At 42.7% G+C, this 26,412-nt stretch overlaps 1 protein-coding gene across 2 annotated transcripts; it reads left to right on the top strand.

The window, feature by feature from the left end:
• The first annotated feature begins 8,839 nt into the window (after nucleotides 1-8,839).
• GPHRB (golgi pH regulator B) lies at nucleotides 8,840-25,809 on the top strand. 2 transcript variants are annotated; one of them, XM_088533121.1, is made up of 14 exons: nucleotides 8,840-8,911; nucleotides 11,341-11,400; nucleotides 12,242-12,345; nucleotides 13,882-13,988; nucleotides 14,801-14,902; nucleotides 17,787-17,907; nucleotides 18,211-18,291; nucleotides 21,395-21,504; nucleotides 22,757-22,845; nucleotides 23,208-23,300; nucleotides 23,648-23,743; nucleotides 24,266-24,355; nucleotides 24,957-25,022; nucleotides 25,154-25,809. In XM_088533121.1, exons 1-14 carry the CDS (start codon nucleotides 8,870-8,872, stop codon nucleotides 25,358-25,360), a joined length of 1,368 nt encoding a protein of 455 aa, XP_088389247.1. In that variant the 5' UTR covers nucleotides 8,840-8,869; the 3' UTR covers nucleotides 25,361-25,809. The 2 variants fall into 2 exon arrangements, with proteins under 2 accessions (XP_088389247.1, XP_088389254.1); XM_088533128.1 differs by lacking the exon at nucleotides 12,242-12,345 and having other exon boundaries at nucleotides 8,894-8,911.
• The last annotated feature ends 603 nt before the right edge of the window (nucleotides 25,810-26,412 follow it).

Genomic DNA, 26,412 nt, shown 5'->3' with positions numbered 1-26,412 from the left:
GAGAGGTAGAGAAAGAATCAAAATATGGTTTTAAGCGAAGTGCTAAAATGGTCATTTGAATATTATTTCCTCTTGAGATTCTCAGCTGAAAAGGTACTATCTTGACCTAACTGTGCCCTATTTGTCCACTTCAACAGGAATGTATTCCCTATTTCCAAATGCCAGCTCACTCCTTATGGTAACATCTACATTGTACATGTAACTGATGTCTTTTAAAAACTAAAGCGGCAATGAAACCCAAATGTCGCCACTGTGAACATACTTCCTGGAAGTTTATGATGTTCCATGTTTCTCTAGGGATGTGGGGAGGATTTGACACTTGAGCCAGCTATGGGGAAGGCTGACAGTCTGGGATTTCTTTTTCTGTTTTCGCCTATGGCTCATTGGGCAGATCTTCCCTTCATGCTGGCATGGAATTGCAGTTATTTAACTCGCAAAGCGAATTCTGTGTTTAGCATTACCACACTAAAATAATAAGCACTATTTGCCCCTTCTACTCAGAAAATTAAGGGCAAAAATGTCTCCAATTTGGGTCAGGTATCTTCCCTTTGTCAAAAGTATTTCTGTTCTTCAAGGAACACTGAGAGTGGACAAAGCTTATACTATCTCTCCCAAGATTTGGCAAATGCCCACAGATGGATTATTTGTCCTAGGAGGATCATCCAGTGGCCAACACTGGAAAGAATAAATCCAAGTGATATTTTTTACTTTTTGTTATGTGACTTAAAGATCTGGAACCTGATTTACCAAAGCAAGCCTGGAAAGGCTTCTCTGACAGGAGGCCCCAGCCTCCAAGCATGAAAGCAAACATGAGCCTCCAGGGCATGAACCTGACAAGCACTCAGTTCCTGGCACTCCCAGAGTTACAGGTACTCAGCAAATTTCAGGTACAGAGTCCTGAAGGCACCTGTGAACCTAAACCACAGGTCTGGATAACTATGTGACTCTTTAAACCGCTAAATAATAATAATAAAAGACAAATATGTCTTCCAAATTTGTAAAACCTAGTATGATAATAGTTTTTTTTTTTTTTCCCCAAATCCCTTGTTTTTAATCTGAAAGGCAGGAGCCAACCAGTGGTCCACTTTGCTATTAAATGCCAAATGTCTCTAATGAATAAAACAAGGCCTTTCAAAAGATCGTTTAGGTATTTTGTGCCAACAGGTCAGTACAGAAGTCTTAGAGCCTCAGCAAAGTTATTTGGATTACAAAAAAAAAAAAAAAAAGAGGCAGAAACACGAGCAACCATTTTTAAAGGCATGTCTTGCAAATGTTTAAATATCTGTGGATTTCTAATTTTAGGGCTAAAGCAGCATTGTTTGTCTACAGTACAGCAATGCATTCAAAAGCTTCAAGTTAGCAGTTATGTCCCCCCCGGCAAAAACGAGCCTCACGCCAGAAAAGTGCAGGTATGCACTCTCATCTGCTCTGCTTTGCAGACCTCGGACCCTACCAGCTCAGCAAATTCCTTCTGCTGGGCTGCAGCCCATTCCATTGTTCCCAGGGCAGGCTCTAATCCAGGTCAAAAAGACAGAAATCTTTATCGTAAGGCATAAAACCTACCCTGCCATTAGCTAGCAAAGACCTCCTGCAGTCTTCCATTGTAGCAAGGCTGACTGGAAATCCACTGAAGTCAAAGGGCCTCCGAGACTGATTTCGGTGGGCTTGGTCTCAAACCGTAGGTCCGGCTGTCCTAAGTTCCAGCCTAGACACCCCTGAGGACAAGCAGTTCTGTCACTTATTGATCCAGCCAGTTTGGTGGACCTGTTTTCTGTGCCTTGTTACACAGCTACCTGTTCTGGCACAGAGGTGGCTGCGCTTTGCTGCCGAGTGAAGTGGCCTGTACATATGTAGAAAGTTTGTAGGGTGCATTGGGATTCTTCAGCATCATAGCAGTGCCATATATTTTTATACTATTAATCCTTTTGCTCCTCTTGGGCCTGTGTTTTTTCCCCAAGGTTTGCAGCCTGAGCTAATAATCTTTTCTCCCTTAACAAAAGTAGTTAAGTTGTTAGGAGAGACATCCTCATGAAGGAAGACTGGAAAGTACCTGCTCAGTTTTGAGAGGGAATGTGACAGGCGACATATGCAAAGGATTATGCAGAGATGATGGATTTTGGAGGCTATCAGTTATCCATTCTCATCATATAGCAAGGGATGACAGTGAACACAAATGCAAGGTGGGAAAACACACAAGTGGACTGGGAAAATAAAACTGAGGAAAGAGAGTATTTTTCAGCAGGAAGTGAATCTGCTGTGGCCAAGACTCTACTAGAATTCAAGAAAGGGCAAAGATTTAAATAAGTAGCAAAATCCACATGTTTACACTAGATAGGATGTATTACTTTCTATTTTCTTTGCAGAAAAAGATGTAAGAACGCTTTAATGGTCCTAAGCATAAAACAACCCACTAGCTGAAAGCGATAAGAAACATTTCCCTGTAGGTAAATATTCTGTATCTGTTCAATATCAGGTATCTTCCATCCTCTTCAGAGGATCTGACCTGCCAGCTATTAATACACTGGACTAGATGAATTGCTCCTCCACTTTATTTACTTGTAATTATTTGACAGGTCCTTTTACATCTGAAGTGTTTAATAATTATCCAAGTTCCTGACCTCTGACATGCCTATTGTCATTAGATCATCAGGCCTCTTAACAGTGACTGCTTGTTCATCAGAGGTACATGTCTTTAATCACGAGAAATTTCATTCTCTTACACCGGAGTTGCCTCAGTTAAACACTGCAATCTACTTGAGGGACACGGTGTAGGTCTTTGACAGCAGCCAAAGCAAAGTTCATTTCTTCCCCCAGGCCAGGACAACACAATGCAATAGGCCAATGTTTTCCTCCTGCATTCAGTCAATGGCTTGTTGGGTTTTGTTTTTTATTTTTTTATTTTCCCAGACAGTTTTCAAGTGCCCTGCCAGGTTGCTAATGACTCCTAGCCACCAAGTAGGAGTTGCTGAATCAGGGCAGTGCTTCTTGGGAAACCAAGCAGGGGACTCATACTCAGGTTTTCTGGCGTGTAGCCTCATCTCTACAATGAATACACTCTGGGACTGTCAGCAAATCACTCTTCCTTCTTGTTAAACTGCGAATAATTTTCTACCTCACAAAGATAATGTGAGGCTCAATATATTGTGTTAGTAGGAGGTCCTTGGATGGAAGGCCCTATAGATGAGCAAAGGATTATTGCTATTTTTGGAGGTGAAAGCATGTAAATGTGTTTTCTTTCCCCCTCAGTGAGATGAATTTAATCATTTATTGGATAATTTGCTAGTGAAGTTGTGCAACAGCCTCAGAGCGGTGGATTCAGTGTATGATTCGAATTAACAGATGATTAAGCAAAACCTGGAAACACATGTAAAGAGCAGGGAACGTTAACTTACTGGGAAGGAGGAGGCCACTGGACAGGCAGTGTGTCGGGCTTGTGTAAAAGCGTGCCTACCCCTTGGCTTCCCTCTGCAGTTCGTTAACGGATCACAGGGTGCTCTGCAAGGGGTGCAAGATGCAAGTGTCAACCTCACCAGCGCAGGTGAGCGTAGAAGAATAAAGTAGTGTCTTAGCTTACAATAGCATGTGGGAGTTGGTGTTCTCTAGTGTCTAGAGCACTAGAGTGCTCTAGAATAATAACTTTAGATTTATTTCCAGCTCTGCTACTGACTTGCTGTGATAATCACTTTATCTCTCAGTGCCTGTTTTCTCCACCTGTAAAATGGGTGTAAGAATTTCCACCTACCTCACAGGGATGTTGTGAGGCTTCATTAATTCTGTTTGTAAAGTATGTAGGAATGATCTGATGAAAAGCACTACTGAAATGCATGGTATCCTTGTTATTTCCTGGCAGAACTTCTAACTTGGTTAATATATGAGTCCTTGACCAGAAGGGCAGTTTCAAAATGTGAACAGTGCATTGCACGGACAACGCAGAAGCGGACTTGCCTCGAAGGAAGACATTAGCCTTCCCCTGCCCACTCTCCCACTTTAGCCTTTCCTAAAGCAGAGGTGAATGTGTGGTCACCTGCCCCTGGTACCTGTCCCCAGCTCCCCTCTGGCAGCTATGTTTGAGCTTGAATGACCCAGTTCGTGGAGGGTGGGGGGCACAAGGTCATGGAGCTCTAGCAATTTCAAGCAGCTTGCAGGCATCTGGAGGAGAAGTTGTACAAGGCCTGACATTGCTGATCCTCAGTTTTAAACCATCTGATGCAAACTTTTGAGTGCATTTTTCAGAGTCCACGGAAGAAAGAATTTGCAATCACTTACGGCTTCTAGAAAAAAAAAAACAAAACACTGTCCATAAAATCCACAAAACACAAATGATCTTGTTATACTGAGTATTTCCAGGAAGTGATACAGAAACTATCAATCTCTTAGTGCTGAATTGCAACGCTCTACAAATTTATACTCCCATTGCAGGGGGTAGATTTGAGGGGGACTTCTGCTCTCCAGGTTTGCGTGAGCATGAAATCTACTTGCTGAGGGAGGTAAGTCCACTCTCTCCTGCCACCGAGTAGCTCGCTGACTGAGCAGCTTTGTATTTAAAGAGCAGCCGGTGTCACACAATAGTGAAAAAAAAAAGTGGTAGTTTGCTGTTTTGTATAGAAAGTGGCTTTTCAGGCTGACAACTGAGAGTAATCCTGGCCTAGGCATGGTTTTGTTTAGCAAAGACATGAGCACCCATGAGAAATAGCCCACAAGCTAGAGACAGTTGTGATAAAACAGTATATGCTGCCAGATTTCCTGAGGGCAAGGGTCAGATAAGCAGACCAAAATCAGGGGAGTTGTCCGAGTACTAGAATCAGTTTTCTTATCAAAGAGAGGAGGAGTACCATTTCTCAGGCTCTGTGTGTGCTACACCTTTTAACACGGTTCAGGAAGGGCTTTTTGCCCCTACCGAATGTGATTACAGAGTTGAGTAGTAACCATAGCAAAAAAACGTGTTGACCTGTCAAGATACAGCATGGCTCGCTGTTCTTCCCCTGCAACTACTTCGGCACATTCCCATTTGACTACAACGGGCAAAATTCACGCCTGTGCCAGCAAGCCAAGCTTTTCTCCCGGAAGTTTGATGGACGAAGGGAGACCTAGCTGGGAGCTCCAGGGAAGCTGGAGGCAGACTCCACAGCAGTGCACAGCAACACGGGAGAAGCGCTGAACACGTTGGGCAGCAGGGGAAATTCCAACTAGATGCAAGGGGGGAAAAAACTTCAAGGGAAGACTTGCTTTCAGTGAAGCAGCTGCTTAGAGGCAAAGTGGGGTCTTTTCTGGAGGTCGTGGATGCCCTGGCCTCACTTTGAAATTTGCCCTGCTCCAAGCTGGGCTTGGACCAGGCTCCTTCCAGCCTCAGGTGTCCTATGGGGGGCTGAGAGCTCAGTGCAGCCGCTGCACTGAGAAATAGCTGGTGTGGGGCACCTCTCTGGGATGCTCTGCTAAAGGCTACTTGGACTGTCTCAGCAGGACCCGCCGCCAACTAACCAGGCACTGCAGCACAGGCCAATACACAGCTTTGGCAAGAACTGTGTGTTATGCACATGGTTTAGAAAGACCAGTATAAATTAAAAAAAAAAAGAAAAAAAGTCGTGGTTGTTAATAGTGGAAATCAGAACAATGTAAGGGCTTAAGCCTTTACAGCTCCTATTAATTTTGGTATAAAGTGTGTTTTTAAACACACTGAAAGTATGGAAGACTGCATTTTAATGTTCCGAAAAAAAACCAAAAAACGTACCCTGAACTGTATTTTAAAGCTTGCTGATCTGTACTGAAACAGGCTGAACAGAACGGTGATCACAGAGCTGCTGACTGAATATTTTGAGAAGACAAAGAGTGTGAAGACTCCTTTAAGAAGACAAAACCTTGCTAGATGGAATCTGGTATGACCCAACAAAACAAATCATTTATTGTTTTCTCTAGGAAGAAGGGTTATATTGCTTGGAGAATGCACGGAGTAGGCTACGAGTAACTTTGAAATCAGCCCAGCATAGAATTTATGTAGACACGCTGAAGGGACAAGCCAGCTGTGAATCGTCATCCACACAGTGTAGCTCCAAAGTTCAGTGGATAGTTGGGTTGAAGGGTCACCAGATCAATGGGAGACCGTTACAAAGGAGCATACAGGAAAATACTGGATTACGGGTGGCTGCTGAGCAGGCTCCCTGCCGGAGGGCATCAGGATGCCCAGGTAGCAGCCAGCTCAGATGATGGCAGACTCCTGTCAAAGGCTGAAGCTGGGAAGCTCATCAGCTGAGTACTTCACTGCGATGGCAAGGCAAGCCAACCTGAGCCATGAATTAAACCCTTTCACCAAATTCAGTATTTCTGGATTTTAAGAATGTAAAGCAACTTTAAAGTAATTTAGATTTAATATGTCGAGGAGCAGAACTAGCATGAGCAGGGCTCTTTTTTTTTTTTTTTTTAACTCCTCCAGCTTAAATATATGAAGAGTTTCCCAGGCAAAGATGTTCAGGTAAGTTTGCACAACATATTAATCTGTTAGTCCAAAGCAAAGACAGGGTCAACCACATAAAGGAATTTATTTACTACTAGTGACATGCTCCAGAATTCCCAACAAATAAATTCAAAGGAAATTCGGAAATCAGAATGATCTTGAGTTACTCCCAGCTTCAGACCTCCTGTTTATGAAAATCTTTGGAGAAAAACGCAAAGGAAATGAGTGGCCAGCTGCCAACTAAACCTATTTGTCATGAATATGCCCTGTAGCACCTTCTGGAAACCTACACTGTCTCTAAATATCCTCTTGGCTGACACACTGTTTTAATTCAATATGCTCCACCTTTCCGTTTTACTTGGAAGATCTTAATTTAGCCCCCATTACAGAAAAAAAAAGCCACGTTTACCCTTTAATATGTGGAAGAATAAAATACAGAACCAGGAGAAAAGCTGCCAAGGTACTGAACAGCCTTCCTTCGTCTCCTCTCCACCTTCATCTTAGTGAGTAAGCCTTTCAAAACTGAGGAGTTGCCTTTATACCTGTGAAGCGCCATGCACCTTTCTCCCTACACACACTTGTGACTTTCTAAGGAGTAGCAACATGGAATAAATTTCCTTTATTCCTTTTAAACCTTTTGTCCTCCCCGAAGGAAAAGTCAGGCCGTATGGTAGGAGGATAGGTGGAAGACTGAATCTGAGGTCTTTTGGTAAGAATCGTCTTCTTCCCTGCATGTTTCTCCCAGGGCTCAGGGATTAGTCACTTACAGGCATGTTTCAATCCCATTAATAAACAAATGAAGCAAGTTTAAAGAGCTGTGGCCAAACTCTGCCCTGGTTTTGTGCCTTGTGTTGAAGTGAGCAGGGTTGCCAGGGTGTAAATGAGAGCAGAATTTGGCTTTGTACAGTTCAAATTTTAAATGTTTTCCTGATAATTTCTGCTGTAAAAATACAAGCCACCAACCAATGTCCCACTGTAACCTACCTGGACAGAACCCACAAATCCCTCCAAACACAACCATCTTCTCACTTTAGGAAAAAACAGTTTTTAGGTAGGAGTAGATAATAGGAAGTACAGCAAAGCTCTGATCTCAACTGTACATTAATAACCAGCAATAGCGAAAGTTGCAAAAAAGGCCTCAGATGAGGTAAGCTCGAGATGAACTGAGCTCCCTCAGTTCATTTCCCCATGAGAGCTGAATGATTTTTTTTTTCACTTTGCAATGCCGCAGACAAGGAAACAAATGTAAAACAAGAAGACTGAACGCCAAACAATCGGAGAGGCTGCGGGACTAATCTGGTGACTCCACACAACCAAATATAGAATCGTTTTCCTAGTGAAATGAGTTGTAATGAATAAAGGTTCCTGATTTTCAATCAGCGAGTGTTTTGTGCTTTGTTACACTCACGAATAACCCAACTTCATTCTTTCTCTACCTATGTTACAATTCCAAATATAGATAGTATTGAGAGGCAAAGATTAGGACTGTTTTTAAGCGTGACAGATACAGACACTATTAAGTTCAAATGAGTGCATGATTGGGACATGAAGGATTGGGTTTTACGCCGATAAGCTTCAGGAAATTCCCTGTTTGAGCTTTTACATCCCTTTTGGCCCTGTTCCTTGACATGTTATTGTCGCCTGGCCCGAAAAGCCTCACCAGCCTGGCTTGGTGACACAGAGGGAGGCTGGAAAGGGCACCGGAGACAGGTCGCTGGCAGCAGCTCCGCAGAACCCCCCCCGACCCTACGTGGCAAAATGCAAAATGCAAAATGCGTCTGGGGCAGTTGCCCTATGCCCGACTCCTCCACTCCGTGTCTCTCACAAAGGTGTCAAAACACTGGGAAAATGGCCAAATGCTCTTTGAGTCTTCAGCCGGTCAGCTCCTTGCCCCTGGCTGGCGGTGACTCCTTTTCCCTTGGCCTCTTGTTTGTCTGCACACTTTCTACGGCCAGATACACGCCATCTGTCAAGAGCTTTGACAGCGGCCAGGAAAACGGACCAGGTTTCCTCCAGTGCCCCCGCTCAGCACCCTGCCCACTGCAGTAAATCCCAGCGACCGGGCCTCCCCCTGCACGCCGCCTTTGGCATTTAACCCCTTCTCTACAACGCACTGCCAGGGCGCGGCAAACCGGCCACAGCCTCCCGAGAGCGGCCCCTTCGGCGGGCTTCGCCCCTCTCAGGGCAAAAGGAGTGAGCGCAGGCGAGCAGGAGACGATGCCGTATTGCACCGCCCTCAGGACAGCAACGAAGCGGGCAGGGGAAGCGCAGGCGGCCGGCGCTAACGGCCGCCGCCAGGCGGTTATTCCCAACGGCCGCCAGGCGGTTACCGTCCCCGCCCCTCCCCCGGGGGCGGGGCGACCGGTGACGTCAGGGCTTCCCGAACCCGGAAGCGGTGCGGGCGAGCGGCCGGCCACCGCCATGAGTTTCCTCATCGACTCCAGCATCATGGTGACCTCCCAGGTACCGTCTTCCTCCTCCTGCTCCTCCTGCCGCCGCGGCCCGGGCCCGCCGCGAGGCCGGGGAGAGGCGGCTCCCGGCCCCGGTGAGAGCGGGAGCTGCGGCGCCGGGCGGGGCCTGCGCATGCGCGCGGGGCGGCGGGCCGGGGCCGGGGCCGGGGCCGCCCTGGCGAGGAGGCCGCGGGGGGCGCTGGAAAGGCGGCGGTTTGGCCCGCAGTCCCCGCTGCCGGCCCGTGGCTCTTCCCGTCTCTCGTCCCCATTATCTTGCGGCTGGCCTTGGATTTAGGCACGCTTAATTAAATTAAAATCTCGCAGTACTGGGTCATCCAGTGTGTATCGTTGTAGACAAAGCACGTTGTGGACTCACCGCCCTTGAAACTGTCAATTCTTGTGTGAGTGGAAACACGTTGTCCTTCTTCATTACCACTCTTTGCATATAATGTTCTCCCTAGCCTTCCCCACCTCATTGCTACCCCATTAAGTGGCATCTGAAGACTCTTTTTTTGCATCTGGCCCTCGGGCATCTGAAGGGGTCCTGCTCCTTGCTGTGGCCAAGAAGGGAACTCTTCACGTGTGCTTTACGGCCTGGTCACACTCCCTTCATGCTGTCTTCACTATTCATTTTTCTGCCAAGTAGGTGGGCTGAACTGGATCTCAGAGGGATTTGATAAGCTTCAGAGCTGGTGGGAAAGCTGTGCTGTGTAACCAGGAGAAGTGGGATGAGCAAATGTGGCCTTTCCTCTCCTAACAGTATTTTCTTGTCTTGTACAGGGTGCAGCCTGCATTCCTGTGTGGTTTCCCTGGAGGTTTTCAGGAGATCTTTTGGATGTTTCTTAGAAGTGCAGTTTCCTTCTACTTGTGAATGATTTGTTTTTTTGCTTCTAAGTGCTATTTTGTGCTCAGCTGTTCAATTTGAGAGTAGCTTTGATACTGGTAATGGTTCTTCCAAACAAAAGCTTTCCCATTGTTTGCTTTGCATTGCAGGATCTAACTTCTCTAATTGCTTTTCTTTCATTTATGATGGCAGCTTTTCATCTTCCAGTCATCTTCAGAAGTATCAACTTGGATCTATAAACTGCTACATATAATTGTCAAACACTACTTTTTTTTTCATGAACATGTCACATTCACCTGCTGTGTCTTAGGGTGTTATCTCTTAATACAATGTCTTTCCATGCTTTTGTACAGCCCCTAACAGAATGAAGCTCTGATATTCATGTATAATATCCTGTGTTGTTAATGTACTTGGCTCTCTCTTAGTGTCTTTCTTAACATTTTTTAAAAATTTCTTTTGAAAAAGTACTCTTCTTTTTCCTCCTTCCAGCTGATGGATCTGAATTTATTCTGTGTAAATATCACTTGCCTATCATACTTCTGTGACTTCTGGCCAGTAGATAGAAGATTTATGGAATGTCTTATCATTTTCTTTTGCTATTGATTCCTCTAAAGTCTGAAGTTCTCACTGACCAAGTTCTGCTATCTGTAATGTATCACTAGCCTTCCTTCCCTAGGCTTCCAGATGTTCCTGCTCTGTAAATTGTCTTCTGTCATCTCTACCACTGCTGAGAGCCACAGTTACTGGGCATGCATGGTGGAATCGCCCACAGTGACTCCCATGTTGGGGACAGAGTGCTCGGGCATTTTCCATGTGCTCTGGATAGAAATACTGTTCCATACTTTTTGAAATACAATACATCAAAGTAACCTTTAAAATACATACATACATACATACATACTTACATATATACATATATATATACACACACACTTAAGATCCAAATTCTCTTCTTTGCTTACGTTCCTTTAAATATTACACCTCTTCTTCAGTCTTCCAAGTAATACTAGTAGCTCTCTTTCGAAGGCTTGACAATCAAAGGACATTTCCTAGCTGTGTATGGGTAACTAGGAATTTTGATCATGTTTCTTAATTTGTCTCTCTTTCTATGAAAAGCAATTTCAAAGTGTAAAAAGTTATGTGAGAATGTAACCAGGCTCAGTATTTAGACATCTCTGGAAAAATCAAATGCACCTTTAGTCTTAGGGAAATATCAGATATTTTTTAATATCTGTGTATGCCTAGAAGATGTGTGCACTGGAAACATCCAAGTATGTTTTCTGCTTTTTTTTTTCTGTATTTCCTGTAAAACAGTAAGCTTTTTTTTTTTCTCCATATTAGAGATTTGAGAATATAGAAATAGGATCTCTTCTTTGGGTCTTTGACAGGGCCAGAAGCTTCCATGTCCACTGCACTTGAATATTTTAATATATATTCTTCTCTCCATAGCATAATGGCAAGTTTGACCTTCTGTGGGGATTGGGTACTTTGGCCCACCTCTATTCCTTCTGTTTCTTTCATGTACAGACAGTAGTAAAGCAGCCTCATATTTTGCAGGTTGCTGGGTACAAATGCCAACTGCTTTATCTCTTATGCAGGTGCTCTTCTTCGGATTTGGGTGGCTATTCTTCATGCGCCAGCTCTTCAAGGATTATGAGGTGAGAAGGGTCCTTTCATTACAATTTCTTATCTTAAAGATTACTCCAATTATTGCAGCATTTTAAAAATGCTTCTGAGCATATTTTTTTCTTTAAGCTCTGTTATCTTATTTCTCTTTGTCATATAGTTTACTTTTTCATTTCCTCTTGTGTTTACACTTAAAAGACTCTTAGGTACCTGGGAAAATTGTTTTCTGGGGCCATGGTGAAAGTTGCTGTGTAGGCTACTGTTAAATAAAAATCAGGTGGAGAAGGAGAGGGGTAATTCTGCTTTAATAAACTTGCCTTATATAACTATAAAATTTCTGAGACAAAATAATGGTTACATTTAAACTTGGAGAAGTGTGTTTATTCTGGCTGAATTGTTTGTGGGAATCGGATGGGGTAAAAGTGCCATGTTTCCTTACATCAAAAGGGATATGAGGGAAGATAGTCTAGGCCAGAGATAAGTGAAAACCAAATTCAGACCGAATTCAGTTTTCTGTCATGTTCCATTTTTGGCCATGTTTTTAATTCTGTGGCTGGGATTGCAGAGCTGTGTTAGCAGCAGTTCGTTGTTAGCCAGGTTGCTGTACTGTGCCGTGTGCTTTAGAGATCTTGTGGGTAAGGCCTGTGTTAAGAGTGATGATAGCTGCAATCAATGGAATGCTAACCCTTCTGGTTTCTGGCGGGCTCTTGGTTTATTTCCATTTTGATGAGGGACAAGGTGGCTTTAAGCAAGAGATCCAATTGTTTGTTTGCTGCTGTACCTTGTGGTTTGTTGTCTTTACATAGGGCTTACCTGGCTGCTGTTCTTTGAACAGAAGTGACCACTGTCTCTGTCTTGTTTACTCCCCTGCAGGTGCGGCAGTATGTTGTGCAGGTGATCTTCTCCGTGACTTTCGCCTTCTCTTGTACCATGTTTGAACTCATAATCTTTGAGATTTTGGGAGTGCTGAATAGCAGGTGAGTGTGCGAGCTCAGCAGAGGATGAACCTGTCACGTGTTCTGCAGCAGCTTCAGCCCAGCCTCCAAAAGAAGAGAGGTTAATCACTGGGCATGGAAATTGTGTGGGGAGAATTGTCAATGTCTCAGTGATGACACTGGAGCAGCAGGCTTCGTTTATTGAACAAAACATGAGACTGGAAGCCAGAAGCTTCTGATTTTCCCATGTAGTTGCTCTTAACGTGGTCCAGGACTTTAGGCCGAGGCTTTAGCCTTTGACTTTCCCCATTTATGAAATGAAAAGATGATTTCGCTTATGGGAGTTTTGTTAAGCTTTTGATCACACTGAAGAGCACTTTTCAGATGTTAAGGACTACAAGCACTAATTTTTCTGTAGTGGTCAAAGCAGAGAATAAGATGTGAAGGTAATTGTGGAGTAAAAACTGTACTTCTCTAATAATACAGTATTTGTGAATCAAAGGCACATTCTCCCTTGACGTGGGGTGAGGGTTTTTATATAAAGAGGATGTTAAAAACTGCCTGCTTCAGAAATCAGTAGGAAAGAGAAGACAGAACAGAAACATGCAGAGGTTGGTTGGATTTCCTATTTATCTTCTCTAGTCATACTGGAATAAGAGAGCAGTCAAAGGAATTGAAAGGGAAGAAGTTAAAAACTGATAAAAGGTAATGTTAGTTCAGACAGTGTGTTACTAATCTGTGGAGCTTGCAGCCAGAGAGATCACTGAGGAGAATGTCTTTGTACTTTTTACTACAGGGATGGACATCAATAATGTCTATCTCCAACTTATCTAGCAAGAAGTGATAGGGATGATCCTCAGAAGCTTTTGCTTGGTTGTTTGTTTTTCCAAGGCATAAATGGAATGTGTATTGGTTTTGTGGATGGGACTTTTTTTTAAATTAAAAAGCCAGCCTAACATTAAAACCGCCTGAAAAATAAATTCAACCCGGATGAATTAGTTTTGAATTTGGTCAATCTTTTTTGATCAGAGAAATATTGACTAATATTTCAAAAAATTGGGATGTTTTCACATATATACTTTCATATATATATATGCATATTTAAACTCTTGCTATGTAATGCCTTATGCTTGATATAATTCTCTTGGAAATGAAGCATGTCAAGTTGGGAGTGCTTAAATTCTTTTCATCTTTTCAATTTGAATTAAACTTTTCTTACTCGGCAACTAAATTCCAAATAAATTATTGCTGATCACTGATTTTGATTTAATGTTCACCTAGATGAACAGTACATCAAATGAGTCATGTATTGCAGCCAATATTAATGACTAGAACATATAGTGTTTTATAAAATAGCCTGCTATGGCTTTTTTGGGTAGTCATTACTTTTTAAATACACATTTTTGAGCTCTGTATCATACTTAAAAACAAAAATCCACAATAAAAATATTCTGATATGAGGCTAATGTTATCAGGTGCTTGATGTATTTGGAAGCATGTCATTAGGATGTAATTACCTTTAAGAGAAATTTGTTGTATATTGATTGTATGTTGAGTACTATTTTGACTTTGTTTTAGCTCTCGTTATTTTCACTGGAAACTCAATCTCTTTGTCATTTTGCTCATCCTGGTCTTCATGGTACCTTTCTACATTGGCTACTTTGTTGTGAGCAACATCAGATTATGTGAGTAATTGCTTTATTCATGGGGGCTGTTAACTTTATGCATAAAAGGGAAAAGTAACTTTTTGTGTTTCATCATTCCCTTATCTACCACCCATTCTATTTACCTCTGATTTGTTCTGACTGTACAACTCCTAAAGCTTAATGCTTTAACTGTTTATTGAGCAGTCAGGAGATACTCTACCTGATATCAATATATGCTGCTTTTCTGGGTTTTGAGAAATATGAGTGCTTTTGAGTAATGTTATTGGAATTTGGTCCTTGCATTCTTAAGCTCGCAGCCAAACCTTGGAACCCTTGGCAAGGCTGTGCCCTTCTGCCAAGGGACAGAAGAAATAGGCAGAGAAGCTCAGAAAACTGCCCATGCTCTTTTGCTGACTGCTGTCTGGATAAGGCCTCTTCTGTGTAGTAATATTCACTTTGAGTTACTGATGCTTTTCTCTCCTTTGTATTAAGCTTAGGTGTTGAGATTGAGCATACTAAATGTTTAGTTTTGACAAGAAGATGAAATTTCCTTGTCATGTTCAGGGTTGCACAACAAAGATGCAACAGAGCAACTCCATAGTACAGCACTCTTCATACTATCTTGGTGAAAAGCCCTTGCATTTTTCAAGGTTGGGTAGCTCTGTGTTATCCCTTAATAAAAGGTGACGTCCATCAAATAGTGAGTTCTGTAAGAAGTGAGCTCTGTCAGGTGACATCTGTTTTGCTCACCTGTACTCGCAGCAGCCTTGAGGCAAACACGGTGATTTTTCAACCTTGAAGGAAACTCTGAAGGAAGAACTTCTTTAAAATACTTTTCTTCTCTCCATCAGTGCACAGACAGAAACTGCTTTTTGCTTGTGTACTGTGGCTGACATTCATGTATTTCTTCTGGAAGTTGGGGGATCCATTTCCCATACTCAGCCCAAAACATGGTGAGTTTCATTCCCTCCTGAAAGTCAGTTGTGTTATCTTGCTGTTTCTTTGGTGCTGTTGTCTCAACCCTACAGTTGAGATTGTGGAAAGCAGCTGTTTGCAACTGAGTCTGCTCTGAAAATCTGGAAACCAAAGTTGTCAGGCAGACAGAAATGGCTGGATACACCCAAATTACTTGGGTAATTAGGTTACTTGGGAACCTGGGTTCTCTTCCCCTACCACAGGAAAACCTTAAGGAAGTCAGTCAGCCTAGGGTATAAGAGCACAACATACTGTGGAGATTAAAGGTGGTCATAAAAATGTATGATGTTTTGTAATTAAAAGTTGTTCACCATTCTTACTACACATTGTTTCTTGAAGGCTATAGCAGAGTTGCATAAGAAGAAAATTGACATTTCTTTAACGATCTCTGTCTGTCAGAAATGTACCTCTTCTATTTACCTTCTTTTGCAACCAAAATTGTATCAGCTAGCCATAGATTTTTGCCCAGGAGACAAAACGTGCCGGGGGACAAACAGGAGAGGCAGCAACGTGCCTGGCAGTGCATATTAACTTGGGTTAGTTTCAGATACTTGGAGAGTCCGGAAGCAATACAACTGCGTGGCACGAGAATGTAGTTGATAAGTACTGCTGGACTCAAGCCATTCATAAACAAAATTAGCTTGGGTATCTCTGTGTTGCCCTCTTGAACGCTAAAGGTATTTGTAATGTAAAGATACTTTAATGGGCCTGGGTTAGTTTGGATCCGGCAGAGGTTGGTAGTATGTGCGTAACTCTACTGAGTTTTTTGGGACTTAGTATGTTTTATAATACTGTAGAATTGAGCTATGTGTCACCTATGTTACCTATGTAACTTATGTTTGCCTTATCTCCTGCATTGGAGAATTGCGTATTGTTCTCTGCTGTGGAAGTTCAGTTTTCCAATTCAGTTTTTATTCAAATTGGTGAAAATATCTGTTTGTGTTGGTAGCTAACTGAAGATCTCTGAGAAACTACTTTTTCTGTACTTGTCTATAAGAGAAAAATTGAAGCAAACCAACTGCCATAGGATCTGCTTCTCCTCTTATCTGGGAACCTGAAACTTTTCTGAGAGACTAGAGTGTGTGTCACTCTAGAATGAGCTTCAGTTGGCAGAATATAATACCCCAAAGAGAATTTAGCTGTGGAGTTTGCGTAATCCTCTTTAGAATCATAGAATCCTTAAGATCGGAATATTAGAGCAAAATAAACTTCTTTTTCCCCTGGTACAGTGGATTGCTGGTGTCTTGCATGTGCTGGATTACTGGTGTCTTGCATGTACTGGCCAGGCCAGTTCAGGATCCTGTTGTGGAGGGAGGCACTACAGGAAGCTCTGCTGAACGAGCCCCTCGTTCTGTGGTGTCTCTGCTAGTGTGTCCCATCCTGCTGATCTTGATGCACAGTAGCATCAAGCTGGCTACCGCGGGGGCATATTCTGACTAGCTTGTCTGCTTTAAGCATGTGCTCTGGGAGTCGGTCACCCTGTGTCAGGAGGGTGCTTCGCTTGGGGATGCTGGCTGCGGCAACAAGTCAAGACTCCAAGCCTGGGGCCCTAGGTGACTGCCGTATGTTTAGCAAGACTTTGTATGCCTGAGTTTGGGAGCCCTTAGTGGGGAGAAGGGAATCCTTTACTCAGATAGTTGCTAGTTGCCAAGTAAAGCCCTCACCCTTCATCTGAGTTTATAAAACATTCATTTCTTGTATCTGATTACAAGTGTAGGGATGTTGTGAGTATTATGGGGGAGCATTACTTTAAGCAGTGGAATGAAGTGTCGTTTTGAAGCACCTCTGTTTTAACTGCTGCTGTCTGGCCGTGTGTGAGGCAAAAGGCCAGTATATTGTGGCACATTCTGTAGCTGCTGTAAATCTCTATGCAAGTGCACATGACTGGGTGTCTCAGTCTCCCTTTGTGAAGTCCTTTTGCCTTGTTTTCATCATTTATTCCCCTTCTCTGAAGCATGAAATGCGGCTTGGCGCTTGGCCACCTCAACTTTGCAGTCATTTAAGCTACAAATGTGCTGCGTGTGGCAGCTGCTCCATAACCAGCTCCCTAAAAAATGAGAGATGTTTAATAGCACATGGCACTGTATCCTGCGAAGATGAGCTGAGGTCTGGATTAAATGGCTGGGAGGGATGAATGCGACCTCAGTCCTTGGAACTGGTGACAGCGTAGGCCTGGTGTTTGAGCAACTATTATGTGAATATACATGTGTGAATACACATACGTGAATATGTGTTTTTAAAGTTCACTTGATGCTTACATGCAATACTCCAAAAGCCTCTGTTCCATCTGTAAATGAATTGAACATCTGGGAGCAGCAAAAACTTCCTTTGCTATCGTAACACTGTTGTCCTATGAGCACTGGTTGAATCCGATCTGGAGGGGTCATTCCTAATCATCAGTGTTACTGGAGCTTCCTCTCTAAGGCCCAGACAGCTTTGGGCCAGGAGTAACTTGTTTGGTAACAAACAAGTTTCTGATTATTGCAGAAGTGGCTTTATGAAAGATAACCTAATATTATAGTAACTGGTAGATGGTCCATATGCCTTCCTCAGGAAAGTCCAGTCACTAATCTTAGAAGTGCAAGGCAAGTGTTAGCCCCTCCAAATTTCTCTTCGACTTCTTATCTTGAATTTCCCATCCCTGTTTTGCAGCCTGGTAGCATGCTTTCTGTGGGAGGCATTCCACCTCTTTCTTTTTGTAGCCCTTGCCAATACTTACTTCTTATTGCTTGCAATCACTGAGGTGGGAAAGCAGTCACCTTCATTAGGAGCTACGTGAGTTTGTTGCTCTGTGAAGGCACCAAAGTGTGGAGCTGACCAAAAAGAGCAACTGATCACTTGACACTGTGTTTTTCCTCTCAGGAATCCTGTCTATAGAGCAGCTCATCAGCCGTGTGGGCGTGATTGGGGTGACACTCATGGCTTTGCTGTCAGGATTTGGTGCTGTCAACTGTCCATATACTTATATGTCCTACTTTCTTAGGTAAGTGCAGCCTCGTGAAATATTTTGTCCACCTTTCTGCTAGCTATTAATCTTCTTCAGTTGCTTTGAATCAAGAGTTTTTCGAAAATGTGATTTTACCATTTACAGGGATTTGGCAGTGAATTTCTTTTCCCCATGCTCCCAGTGGGCATTGTTGTTGCTTTGCCTGCGTGCTAGAATTGTTTAATTGTGGACATGCATCCTCCTCATATACGTACCTCTTTTCCTTTTTGTTTAATTGGGCATTTGCAATTTTGCCCTGAAATGGGATAGCAGCCCTAACAGACTGTCTTCACTTTGCAGGAATGTGACGGATGCAGATATTCTGGCTTTGGAGCGCCGCCTCCTTCAAACTATGGACATGATTGTTAGCAAGAAAAAAAGGTAAGAAGGCAGTAGAAGCATGAAATGATTTATTTTGAGGCCTGGAGTCAGTACAGTTTAAAGTGGTCTGGGAATTATCAAGAGTCTTAGCTGTGAGGCCAACATATTCCAGTGAAGCAGGTGACTGAATTGGGTTGGAACTGTGGCGTTTTATTCTGGCAGTTGTTTGTGATCTGGTACACAACTTATTATTTTTTTTTCCCCAGACTTGTGCCCTAACTAGCATCATTTCTTACTGCGGTGACACTGGTTAGACAAATTTTAACTCTGCGATGGCAGCTTGACTGACTAGTCAGTAAAATGAATCCCATTCTCTCCAAATGAATAGATGTTCCTTCCTTAAACTACCACAGTTAACTCTCTCACTGTCAGTGTCAGTACAGCAACTGGTTCATACGTAATGAACTCTCTTGTGCTCTGTGGATCCTTTGTTTCCTGGTCAAAATGAAGCAGGACAATGAACGGGCATGGAAACACTTCCATCCTTGCTACTGGCAGGTTTTACATTAGTTAAGTTGTGCGGAAATTACAGTGTGGTTGAATGTAGTGCAGCGCCCGTCTATGCCATGAGAGCTCTTCATTCGTTGGTTTAGCTTGTCCCACGTGCCCTAAGTAAAAAAGCTGCTCTCAGAAACGATGTGATTGCATTTACGTCGAAAAGATTTTTGTGTTCTATCACAAACTACATATTTCACACCACTTGTACTGAATAAATGCAATTACTGTAGTTGCTTCAGAGGTTTGTCTGCCTGACACTGAATTCTTGCAGTAAATGCCAAAATATTATTTTGTCACACCAGTGTTTTAATTGGAGCTTTTAATATATTACAAGAGAGCTTTTAGGTAGTGTAACCTTGCTGAATAACTCTCTAGCATGTGTATCTGCTAATCCGTGCTAGCAAGTGGACTAAATGTCATTATAGCAAATCTTTTTTCTCCTGGTTTGAAATGTGAGTGTGTTTAAGTGGTGATCAAATTTGTTGTGAGGCATAAGATGATAAGTAGTCAGAGAATTTATTTAAGGAGAGAGATTTAATATAATATCATCTCCATACAAAAATATTGGCTGTGGAATTGTAAAGTTAATGTACAGTGCTGCTTTGGGTTCTGTGTGCTCTTATGTTTTGTACGCAGTTTTTGGACACTGCCTTTGGGAGGATCCTACTAGGATAGAAATAAGAGTGGTTGGGGCTCACACCTGGGGCTTATGTAGTCTCAGAAAATGTGCAAAAAGTAGTAGAAGCTTAAATTTTGTGGATTTTGTTCTCTTTTTGCTTTGAGAACGAGCAACAGCTTGCTTAGTTGGACTACCTGCTCATATAGAGCAGAGCTTAAGAAGTTAGATTTGTATCAGTCTAGATGCAGTGCACATTATCTGGCAGGACAAGTGGGAGCACCAGTATTTTATTGTGCAGGGTAAACGCTAAGGTTCTGTAAATTGTCAGCTTCTAGTTGGCCACTTTTTCAGTACTGCTGATGTTAACTCCAGTCTTTCAGTGCACACAAGGATTAGAAGGTAATAGAGTGTAAACCTTTCTATTTCCTTTGCTGATCTTGATGTTTTTCTCATAGAAACCTTTGTTCTTACTGAGTTTCTTGTCAGTAAGAGATAGTATTTGAAAATTGTTTTCCCTGATACCTTTTGCACATGAGTTATCTGCATTATGTGCTCTACTTTCTGAGTGAATTCACATACAGCCTTATGAAAATTCAGCTTTAAGGTTGGCAGGTTCTTTATACTCACCTTTGCTGACACTAGACAACTAAGCCTCAAGTTTGAAAGCCCTATATTCTGTGACACCACAGCTTTATTTTGTTTTATATTTAAATAGGGTCAACTCAGCCCATCTGAAAGAGATATGCACAGGCAAAGTATGTAGTTTTGCTTTCAAATCCCTTCTGTGAGGTTCCTAACTACATGTGAGTGTAGATATCCCTGTCACTTCTAAGAAGAAAAGGTTTGCTTTCGTATCCTAGGCTACATATAACCTTGCATTTCACCTTGATGTAGCTGCATTTTACTGCAGTGCTGTGGATCACTTGGGATGGAGTGTGTAAATCGGGTAGTGTGAAGAAGGCAAGGATAAAAATGCAGTTCTTGCTTCTATTTGGCAGCTATCAGGAAGAATTAAATCATTTTAAGAACCCTGCTGTTTCTAATCTGTGGGCTTATGTGCTCTAATGTGTGCTGTGTGGGGTGCCTCAAGGGGGCTTCTCTTGCTCGGTGCAAGGGAGGATGATCTTTTTTATTATTATTACGCTGGTTATCAGCAACCTTGAAGAGAGCGGCGTGCCAAATGGAGCAGTATTGGCTGCAGCTACAAAAAAGGCTCTAAACAGAGGCAAACTGCAGCTTGCCTTGACAATCCCCGGACTAGTTTTCTGCCTAGGAGCGGGGAATTGGTTCACAGATTTCAGAGGGGAGGAGCGCAAGGTAACGAGGCCGGAAGCTCGTGGGGATGAGGCTGCCGCGCACACGAGAGCGCGAGGGACGACGTGCAGCTGCTGCCGCACTGTAGCGGGTGCTGGGGGTCACGCTCACGTCGCCTGAGATGTCTGGTGGCTCCATCCTCTAACAGATTAGTGTGTCTGCCCTGTGAGGGCTGGGCACGGAGTGCAGCAAGGAGCGGCAGGCAGCGGATCAAAGTGCCGCTGCGCTCGCTCAGTGCCTGCAGCTCCGCGGAGCAGGCGGCTGTGCAGCCAGAAAGAGGGGTGCAAGGGGGCGAGGAGTGTGAGGAGCCTCCTGAACTGGAGATAGCCAGGTCGTGTGTTGGGGGAGAGTGGCTCATGCCTCAGGAAGCTGTTGGAATACTCACTTGTAGTTGCATTTGACTCCCTTTAAAGGGCACTGGATGGGACTTTTCGAAGGGCTCTCACTGAAGTGTCTGCTAGCTTGCTTGATTAGATCGGGACTGTATGCCAGGGCCGGTCGGGTCAATGTTGTGAAGCAAGATTAGTGCTTGGAGAAAAAAACGTGGGGGGGAATCAGGGTGTCTGTCTGTAACGTATTTAGTTGAACAGTGCCTTTTAAGGAAGGGAGGTTGTTTGTTAGTAAAATAAATATTTCATTCTTAAAAAATATCTGTGTTTTCTGTTCTTTCAGGATAGCAGTGGCTCACAGAACAATGTTCCAAAGAGGAGAAGTGCACAACAAACCCACTGGCTTCTGGGGAATGATAAAAAGTGTTACAACATCCGTTGCAGGCAGTGAAAGTATCCTTCATCTGCATGCTGGCACCTGCCTTGGGAGGTGGCCCCAGCTTGCTCTGTGTTGAAAGGAAAAGCATTAGGGAGGTCAGTTACGAGGCATTTGTGTTCTAACATGTTTCAGCAGCCTAAGCAGCAGGTCGTAATGTCTTGCAGGAAGTCAGCCTTCCAGCACCCAGCTCTCTGCACTTTTGGGATCTCTGGGAGCCTCTCAAGAGTCATGTGCCACAGCCCTTCCCTGTGAATGTGCTTTTGCATGACCATATTGAGGAATATAGCAGTTTGCAGGAGAGAGGTGTTGTAATGAAACAGTTGATGTGTTGTAGTGAAAAGGACTGTCCCGTCACATGATTGAAGTGGGAGAGTTTTCTATTCTGATGTATCCTATAGTCATGTGAGTGGACTACATGTGTGTTTTGGTGCAAACATGAAATACACCTTTCCAGGAGGAATAGGCTGTGGGATACTTAAGCAAGACAGCAGCATGGCTGAGTTGCTGGAACAATATTTCCTGGCTATTGCTTGCTTCTTGGCCGTGTTGGAAAGCCTGAAGAAGGAGAAGGGAAGCAACTTGTAGACCAACTGAATTTTTCTCGTGTTGTAGCTTGACCCCCTTGTCCTATAGCACAAAAAGGTTCATACATACAGTGAACAGACCTTGTTCTGCTCATGTGAATGGGGTAGAAGGAGTCTGTGAATGGGATAGCAGAAAGTCTGTATTTCTGTATCTTACTGTTCCCTATCAACGGTTGCTGCCAGGCCACCTGAAATGTGCAGTTTGTATATTTAAGGCTGAGAACTCTTCTTCCCCTCCTTCTTTCTCACTAGCTGTTAAATCCCAGATTTGGTTATTTGACTGGGTTCTCCATAACAATCAGTGATCTCTTGGGGTAGTTACCCGTCAGTTTCAGTTATGAAGATGGTGTGAGAGTGACACATGATGCATACCAGTAACAAAGGGCACTGATAAAAGCAGAGCAGTTATTCTTTGAGAGCTCTGGTTCCGTTCTGCAGTGTGTTCCTTGGGCAAAGGAATAAGGAGCTTGATTAGTGACACTGTGTTCCCTACATTCTTAAAATAGAGTCTTGTGGAATAGGCATATCTTCAAGATTTCTTTCGTATAAGCAAAAAGCTCCAAGACCGGATCAAAAAAGGGGTCAAACCACTAAATGTGGCCCTCTGCGGGGAGGCTGGGGTGTTTCGTGTATAATTAAGAACTTGTGACGCATTGTAGCTTTGACTGTGCTGGTTTGCCAGATCTGTCCCTTATTCAGCAAGAAGTGGATGCCCTAGAAGAGCTGAGTCGGCAGCTTTTTCTGGAAACCGCTGACCTGCATGCAACAAAGGTACCAAGCACAGTCACTGCCCAGATGGGTTTTAGAGGCCACTGTAGTTGAGAAGGGGATGTTTGTAACAGGACGTTGCCAAGCTGTTCAGCAGGCAATACTGAAATGCTATGATACACTGAAGTGAGAATTTGTTTTTTGACTTTGGAATCTAGATGGCAGTTTCCTTCAGTTCAGATGTGCGCTGGGGGCAAGCCCCATGCCTCTAAGGCCATTCAGAATTAAAAGAACTGCAGAAAGATAAAGTTGAGGTTACTATTAATGAGGCTTCTTTAAAATGTATGATTTTGTGTTTTGGATTAAGCTGCAAATAATATTTGTGTGTGTGTTCTATTTCTCCCCCACCACTCTTTTATCTCCAGGAGAGAATTGAGTACTCCAAAACTTTCCAGGGAAAATACTTCAATTTTTTGGGTTATTTTTTCTCCATCTATTGTGTCTGGAAAATCTTCATGGTATGTAAATGTTTGTTGTATGTAGATGTAGATGGCACATCTTGCTTAGACTATGCTGCTCATGCACTGCATCTAGTAATGTTAAAGTTTCCTAAAAATTCTGCTTCTGGAAATTCTGACTAAAACACATTTGGGTGGAATAAATCTCTGCATCTCTCTTTCTGTGTAGAGCCTTAGACCAAGCATCATCTTTGTGCATTTTGAAAATCTTAGATTATCCAAAAAAAACCCTCTCTTTGTGTTTAAACAAAGCAAAGGAGATGTGTGTTGAAACAAAGCAAGGGTGATATGTGTATCTCAGAAGTGATCTATACTTTTGTTTTGTTTTATGTAAATATGTTTTGTAGGCAACCATCAATATTGTGTTTGATCGTGTTGGGAAGACAGATCCGGTCACAAGAGGGATTGAGATCACTGTGAATTATCTGGGGATCCAGTTTGATGTGAGAATTTATTAATTCTTATACTCCTTTCAGAAATTTCTGACTTATTTAGATAAGTGCATGTCCCAGACTGTGAGGGAATGGTAGAGCTTTAAGAATCCACCTTTGAGGAGGATGAGAAAATGCATTGTGAACTTTGCTTTTATACTGCTAATATGCTGAAAGATTAATTCGATCTAGCCAAAGAAGCAATGATCTGTTTGTTTTGGGCATGTGGAAACACATTAGTGAGCTTGCTTATTTTAGTATGTTTATCTACAGAGTAATTAACTTTGCCTTTACACACAGATGTCTATTTGGTCTTTTTTAACTACATTTCTGTGAACGTGATCTGTATAAATGAATGTTTTTCTCATGTATGTTTAAAGTAGTTACTTTTTTTTAAAGCTTGTTATATAAACCTGCCTACAATGGATATCTATACAGTAATAAATACAAAGATGATGAAGAACTATCAGCTATACAATGTGTGCAAATGAGGCTAGCCTTAGAGATTTAACTGTATTCTTCTTGTTGATACAGGTCAAATTCTGGTCTCAGCACATTTCCTTTATCCTTGTTGGAATAATCATTGTCACCTCTATCAGAGGCTTGTTAATCACACTTACAAAGGTATGTTTAGGCAGGACTTTTGTTTGGTTGTGGGCTGGAAAAGCTGTTAGGGGTTTTTATGTTTAAACAAGGCAAATATCATATAAACTTTCAGTATGCATTTGGAATTTTTTTTTTGAATATATTAATGTAAATTCTTGCAGAGGAAGGAAAGGGAAAAATTATCTTCTGCGCTGTATTTTCACCACTTAGTGTCTACTGCTATGTTGCTGGGAAGAGTAGTAGATGTTAGATGGGATGTTAAATGTAAGCAAAGGAGCAAAATGATACTGTAGTCAGGGCATTTTAGGAAAGTTGATGAGAGAATGATTGGAAGCATTTAGATTGCCTCGTTTCAACTACTCGTTCTTTATGTAGATCTGGAAAAACATCAAATGTCAATAGGTATATATGAGTCATTATGTGTTGACCTATCTTTTGTTGACCTTAGCTTAATCATTGTTGTGTATATTGGTACATAGATATTGATATATATGTTTATCTTTAATCAAAAAGTATTGACAGACATGTTCCTTTCATGCTCTCCTAGGGAACATTTTGTTCCTCTGACTGCCTATTTTCAGTACATTTTTTTTCTTTTTCTTTTCTTTTGTCTTTGTAGTTCTTCTATGCCATTTCCAGCAGCAAGTCCTCCAATGTTATTGTTCTGCTCTTAGCACAGATAATGGTGGGTACCCAAGACCGTGGCCACACATATTTGTGTGCATGTGCACGTGTAGATAATAGTCTGTACGCTAACCCTCCTTATCCCCCGATCCAACTGTGAAACGAGTGTTGTCTTCTGTTTTTAAATTGCAGGGTATGTACTTTGTCTCATCAGTGCTCCTGATCCGCATGAGCATGCCCCTAGAGTATCGCACTATCATTACAGAAGTCCTGGGAGAGCTCCAGTTCAACTTCTATCATCGCTGGTTTGATGTGATATTCCTAGTTAGTGCCCTCTCCAGCATCCTCTTCCTCTACTTGGCACACAAACAAGCCCCAGAGAAGCACATGGCTCTCTAAACAAGGACTGCAGTCACCCACTGCTCTCTGTCCTTCCTGCTGGACTGTTGCAACTCCTGTGGGCAGCAAAACTTGTAGACAAGACAGTTGTGTGTGTTCCAGCAGTGTGACTGGCTCTTTGAACTTCCACACACGTCTTCACCAAGCCCCGTGGCTCACCTTGCTGAGGTGCCACAGCTCGAAGGAGAAGGGATGCAAGTGCTGAATGGCAGATAGTTCTGACACCAAAGGAATAAGGGCAGTCCTTGGTGCAGCAGAATCTTGGTGGATTGGAACATGCACAGTGGGTTGTCTGAGGGGAAACCTCTACATTTGGTAGAACATCATTATAGAAGGCACTCAGTAAATGTGATTTCCTTTTGAAAAGCAAATCATAACTGGAGTTCAGAGGGTGGTGATTCTACTGTTGAATGCCTAAGTCTGTGGAATTAAATAAGCTTTTTGTAATATCTCATGAGTGTCATTATTTTGTGTCTATCTCAAAGGTTTGTCTGGAAGTGAGCTATAAAATGGCTAGGGTTTTCTGCCTGGCAAGAGGGAAATGAAAAGAAGCTGGAGGGAGGTGTGCATCACTAGTATCTAGTGTCTGTAAGAATTGGAGCTTAGCCTTTTGTTGCTGAGTGTCCGCTTGTTTCCTTTCCCTGTATAAATGGAATTAAGGCCTTGAATTACTGCTCAGTGTGAAGTCAGAGAAGTCACAACTATTCCTTGCTGACTTTATATGCTATAAATTAGTATTCTCCACAACTTGTGTGTTCTTCTACAGTAGCCCATATCCCCATTTGACATAATTCAAGGCATAGAAGTAAATTTTCCTCATGTGACTTGAACTTGTAGCTTCCCGGAGCCACTTCTTTGTTTGTTTGTTTTAAAATTGTTCTGGAACATAAATCATAGGAGGCAAGGGTAAGACCTGGGAAAAATAAGTGGCCACTCTCAACAATTTATTTCAGCATTGGTTTTGGTGTACAACAAGGAGGCAAAGCATACAGTAGCAGTGTTACAGAGCCATTTATGTCGTGTTGAAGACGATGTGGCTGGCTTGGAGTCAG

This window comes from Tinamus guttatus, unplaced genomic scaffold (genome assembly GCF_059628265.1).
Source record: "Tinamus guttatus ecotype Peru unplaced genomic scaffold, ASM5962826v1 Tinamus_guttatus_pri_ptg000035l, whole genome shotgun sequence".
NCBI lineage: Eukaryota > Metazoa > Chordata > Aves > Tinamiformes > Tinamidae > Tinamus > Tinamus guttatus.
Note: the sequence above shows the minus strand (reverse complement) of the source record. Positions and strands in the feature narration are given on the sequence as shown.